This window comes from Coenobita brevimanus, chromosome 60, assembly GCF_032717465.1.
Source record: "Coenobita brevimanus isolate Jiangsu-jjx chromosome 60, ASM3271746v2, whole genome shotgun sequence".
NCBI classification, from domain to species: domain Eukaryota; kingdom Metazoa; phylum Arthropoda; class Malacostraca; order Decapoda; family Coenobitidae; genus Coenobita; species Coenobita brevimanus.
The window spans coordinates 38127610-38133609 of NC_137013.1; the positions used below are offsets into that span (position 1 = coordinate 38127610).

The 6000-nt window shown below is 43.0% G+C and overlaps 1 protein-coding gene across 1 annotated transcript in view; it reads left to right on the forward strand.

Annotated features, from left to right (window-relative positions):
• Positions 1-6000, forward strand: part of LOC145403385 (uncharacterized) — a 37207-nt gene that overhangs the window by 21014 nt on the left and 10193 nt on the right. Inside the window, exons 7-11 of the mRNA XM_080275168.1 lie at positions 2970-3037; positions 3861-3948; positions 4407-4582; positions 5127-5426; positions 5601-5881. Coding sequence (XP_080131294.1) covers positions 2970-3037; positions 3861-3948; positions 4407-4582; positions 5127-5426; positions 5601-5881 — 913 coding nt within the window. The remainder of the gene's footprint in view (positions 1-2969; positions 3038-3860; positions 3949-4406; positions 4583-5126; positions 5427-5600; positions 5882-6000) is intronic.

The window sequence follows — 6000 nt, forward strand, 5'->3', positions numbered from 1 at the left end:
AGTAAACATGGATAGATGAAATTATTCAAGCTTATCGCAAGAGACTGAATTATGATTATACGAGTTTGTTTCTGGAAATTGTCACTTAAATGATTTATTTACATCAATGCCCTCATAACTTTTTTATTTGATCAACATGTATATCAAAGTTCATATACGTATCTATATAAAAGCCTAAATTTTTAACTTGACTAGTGGGGGAGGGTAGGAAAGAATAGGGGAAAGGGGATATACTGTATAGGGAGATAGGGAGGAAAGAAATAAGGGTGAAAAGTTGGAGGGAAGCAAATTTTACAGTTGTATTGGCTGGTATACGTGATAGGAGTTGCCGATTTCCAATGAAAATACACTGAGTTTTATTTGCGTTATTGATTTTTTTTTTGGGGGGGGAGAGGTTAAGCATGAGACCATTCCTAAGAATATACTGATTAGCTTTTTCAAGAGTTTCCTCATTGTTAGTGATATGATCCTCCAGATTATTTATATTACCGGTATGAAGGAATTGTGTATCATCAGCATATTGGACTAATACACAGCCACGTAAATAGTTTGATATATCATTCACACATACCGAATAAAATTGGACCTATAATGGAACCTTGTGGGGCCCCGTAAGTTACACTCTGCTTTGTAGATACGACACCATTTATTCGATCACACTGAGTTCTGTTACTAATGTAGCTGTTAATCCAAAACGAATCGATTTTTACCTTGGCACATTTATCAATGAGGATGCCATGGCTGACATTGTCAAAAGCTTTAGAAAGGTCGGACAAGGTGAACAGAGATATTTTGTTAGGGTCCATATTGTCATTATATTTCATCATTTATAACAGTAACAGCAGTCTCAGCAGAAAGCTTTGATCGAAAACCATGCTGACTGCTAGATGAAAGTCTCATTGTAAGAAGTTTAATAGTTGATTAGCAACTATCTATTCTTAATATTTTAGAAACTGTTAGTAATACTGTATGAGATGGGCTATAATTACTAACAATATTGATATCACCAGTCTTGAATAGGGGGACAACCAACGCGCGTTTCCATTTCGTGGGAAATATACCAGTTATGACAGAGGTGTTAATGATAAAAGTTAAGTAAAACGTGATGACGTAAAGTGCAACTTTGATGAAGCTAAGTGATATGCCATCAGAGCCATATGAGCTAGTTTCCTTGAGACTTTCTGTAGTTAGGATGATCGTATTGGTGTCCATGGGCTGAGGTCTAAAGTATTCATCTTCTGTAACGCTTGATAAAGACGAGAGAAATTGATTGTTATGAAGGTTTTGTTGTGTCCTGTCAGATGTAGACTTACCAACATTTGCGAAAAATGTATTAAACTCTTCTGCTTTCTCGTCTCCGTTTTCAAAATTGTGATTATTGATTTTTTTTATTTTTTCCAGGAACAATATCCCTGGTGACCTTCCAAGCAGCAACACGATCACCATTACAACTGTTAACTGATTATGACAATGTTCGGCCTTTGACTGACTAATAAGGACCTTTACATTTTTTCTTTTCGGTCTTATACTGCTGTTGCAGTTCAGTGTTATATCTATCGGTTATTTGCTGTGTTGGAATGTTATTTCTGTTCATAATGGCTTGGCGTTTTTCATCGTTAAACCTCGGAGCGAAAGGTTTAGTGAGATTTTTCGTAACTAATGGTGTACAAGTGTTTAGACAGTCAGTGTTAGTATGTTTACGTGCACATTTACGTCATCAGTAAAAAGAATCTGATTTAAAGTACCACATTGCTGAAGTAAACAGGAGCAAGGGACATCACTATAATAGTTGCCAAGGTGACGAAAAGATCTTGTAACAGGTGTGCGTTTAGGTTTGCTTACATCCACCTTGACGGTAATTAGGTCATGATCTGTAATGATATGAAGTACTACGTCATGTGAGATTTTGATGTCTGGTTTATTAGTTATAGTTACATTGAGCAGAGTGGCTGCAGTAGGTGTTACCCTAGTTGGTTTATCATTTATTTGGGGTAATCTGTTGTTTTTGATAATATGGCTAAGTTTACTTCCATCTCAGAGGTCATCATTAAAATCGCCAAGAATAAAAGGATTGCACAGGAGAGGATGCAGGGCCCTCTCACCCCCTTCTCTACTTACGTACCTACTTACTTACCATCTGCCTACTTTACCTTCCTCTCCCCATCCCCAAATACAAACTTACCCACCTACTGTACTTAATTACCTCCCTACTTACCTACCTTCCATCTTCCTTCCCTTCCTCCCTCTTTCTGCCCCTCCGTCCCTCCATCATTCCCTCTCTACCTACTCACCTACCTACCTACCTTTCTACCTACCTGCCTTCCTACTTGCCTACCTCCTTTTCTCCCTAACCCCTTTCTTCTCAGGCCTCCAAACCTGCCTTCCCCCTCACCTCTCTCTCTCTCTCTCTCTCTCTCTCTCTTTCACACACACACACACACACACACACACACACACACACATATGAGTTCATACATACATACATACACATACATACATATCTTCCTCTTCCTCTCTTCCTCCTTATATACGAACCTACATGCCTACTTACGTACGTTGTTGCCCACCTACCCACCTACCTACCTCCATCTCATCACATATTTCTTCTTCCACCCTTAACAAGCCTCAGTTTTCTCTCCTTCACTCCCTCCCTCCCTTTCTTTACCTCTCCATCTCTTTCTCCTTCTCTCTTTTCTAACCTCCCTGCTGCCTACTTACCTACCTACCTACCTACCTACATACATACATACATACATACACACTTTTTGCAGTTTATTTCACGTAGCTAAGTGGTGGGAAGAAGTTGGCTGCACTTCATTAACGTAGCACTTCTTCGTGGCTAGCATCACAATCTAGGGTTACTCCAGTGTTACAACTTGGCGTTCAAGATGGAGAATGGCAATACTAGGTCAAGTTAGAGTAAAAGGGGTATAGTAATGTGGCTAATGCCCTGTTTGACCCCATTACAGGTCAGTGATGGGCAGTTAGAGGACGTAGTGACGGTGGTTATGGCTAGTCGACCCACAGCACTGCACAGGTCAGTATATACATCTTTATCTATTTTTCTATCTATCTGTGAACTGTCTTGCTGTTTATCTCTCCTTGTTTATATTTGTGTCTGTATGTCTGTTCATCCATCCGTCCATCCATGTAACTATCTCGATCTATCTATCTATCTACCGGTATCTGTCTTTACAAATGCTTATCTATCGGAGGAATTTAATAAATTTTTTCTGTGGCGTTTTTTTTTTTTTTTTTTTTTTTAAACCAGAGGACGTGTTTTTATATATTATTCTTGCAGTGTCATGTCTTGGTTCAGCTTAGCAGTGATATTACATGCAGCCTTCATTAACCCCTTCAGTGCGAGATATCTTCCCGAAGTTTAATAAAAATATCATTATCATCGTCATCATCATCATCATCATCGTCATCGTAATCATCATCATCATCATCACCACCAGTCCTACTCTTACATGCGTATAGTGAGTTCAGTGCTTAACAGGGAAATGGAAATCACAACGTTAAGAGAATCATCATCATCATCATCATCATCATCATCATTATTCTGGGTGTGATCCAAGAATGGGAAAAAAAAGGGAAAACCATAAAAGTGGCCAGGAAAAATGAGGCACACCTCCATTTACTTATCATTCTGTGGGATAAATATGATTATAGTGACGAGGGTAATGATGATAGTAATGATTGAGATGACAGTACCGATGGTGGTGGTGGTGGTGATAATGGTGATGATGATAGCCACACAGACGACAACAACGATGATAGATGATGCAACTCCTGGTGGTGGTGACTATAACCGATGATAATGCTGATAATGTTGATGGTTTCTCCTTGCCTTACAGACTGCTGACGTCGATAAGAGCAGCGTCAGGTGGTGATGCAGCAGACGTACTGGTGGTGTCAAGCTTCCCCTCACGAGAGCTGCGTCTGGTAAGCACTTCGTTGTTTGAAAATAGTCTGATCTCAGCGGCACTACTGTACTAATGTGGAGATGGTGAATTTTCCCCGTCGAGGGATTCCATGCTTGGCGGGATAGAGATGAAGAACAGATGGTTTTTCACCTTCCCTCTCAGCCTCACTCCTGTCTTAGTTAGGCTTATTAGTGTAACAGCACTGCAGGAGCAGCCATGGTCAGGCTGCTGGCATCATTAGGTTACCACACCATATGTTAGTAAGAACCTGCGTATTTTTAGCTATATATACAGGAGACATATAGATAGATAAATAGATTTATTTTACTTATTTATTTTTATATTTATATCTTAATTTCGAACTGAACTAGTGATAGGACATCGAAAGTATGAAGCGAATACTATACCATCAAGCCAGCTACTTGCAGCTTGCCAACCAACTACTTAAACCAATGCACCCCTGTGGCCCTCCGTCAGGTGTGTGCCGGCCACGGAGTACCGCTGGAGAGTAGTGAGCGAGGGTCAGACTGCGCCGGCCTGCACGCCACACACCTCCTTGAGTCCGCCCTCACCACCGCTCTCATTCTCAGGCCAAGGGCGAGGTTTATTGTGGTGCTGGAGGACGACATGGTGGTCAGGCGTACGTTCTACAGGTGGGTGGCGGGGGATCGACGTGTAAGTAGTCGGTGTGTTCTCATTTGGTGGTACTGGCAGGCTACCCTGTTGAGAGAGAGAGAGAGATCATTTAATTAAATATACCCTCACTTTCTTCACTCCTGTAGTGTGTAAGATCATATAGATTATGCCGCACGTCTCTACGTATTTTGTTTCGGGAGGACGATAATGGTATCAACCGTTGTCAGAATATGCACATTTCAGAAGTTCCGGACCTGTCATTCCCACGATCTCCCCCGGCCCTTTTTTCCCCGATACCTATGACCCTGAGCACAGATTTCTATGTCAGAAGTTCTATATTTAATCAGATTTGTTAATACTTAAGAATTTGTTGCGGGGATAGTGTGTTTTTGGTGAATATGTTAAATACACCCCTGACTGTGGATTTCAATGTTGTTAGTCCAGTATCGATGTAAGATTTCAATATAGGTGGTTGTTCTTAGTGAGGGGAATATGTGAAGGTAAGAATGGAAAAGCCTGCAATTAGATTTCCCCTCTCACCTGTGTGTCCCTCTCCCCCAGGTGGATGGTGCGGGGCCGAGGCATTATTGAGCAGACACAGCGCCACATCTGTGTTAATAGCCACCACCCCGATCACCCCATACCCCTCTACACCCGCACCCATCCACACGCCCACTCCGCACACTCTATACCCACCCACACCACACACTCCATACCCACCTACACCCACCCCGGAGACTCCATACCCAACCACACCCACACCGAGAATTCACCCTGGCAAATCTCACACTCCACCTACTCAGATCCACCTACTCAGATCCACACTCCACACACCCATACCCACACCCACACCACCCTCATGTCCTCCCAGCTACACACCACCAACACCCACACCTACACTCACACAGCACTCATCTACGCTCACACCCACACCACTACTCCACGCATTCACACCCACACCCACACTCCACCCATTGACACCCACACCTACACTACATCCATCCACACCCACACTCCATCCATTCACACCCACAGCTACACTACATCCATCCACACCCACACTCCACCCATGCACACCCACACCTCATCCATCAACACTCCAGCCACCCACACTGCACCCATCCACACCCACACCCACACCTACACCCACGCCGACTTCACTTCCTCCCAGCTCCACAAAGAGGACCAAAAAAGCCGGGATTACGACAATAGCTTTGATAAACGTAACACTTCCCTCGCCACAGCCATTTCCGCCACCTCCACCCCTTCCACCACCGCCACACCCACCCCTGCCACGGTGGAGAGGAAAGATGGAGGCGGGGGAGTGGGTGGAGAGGTGGAAGGAGGGAAGAAATTGGGTGGAGAGGTGGAGGGAGGGAAGAAAGTTAACGTAAAGATGGATGAAAGAAAGAGTAATTATGTAGATGATGGAAAA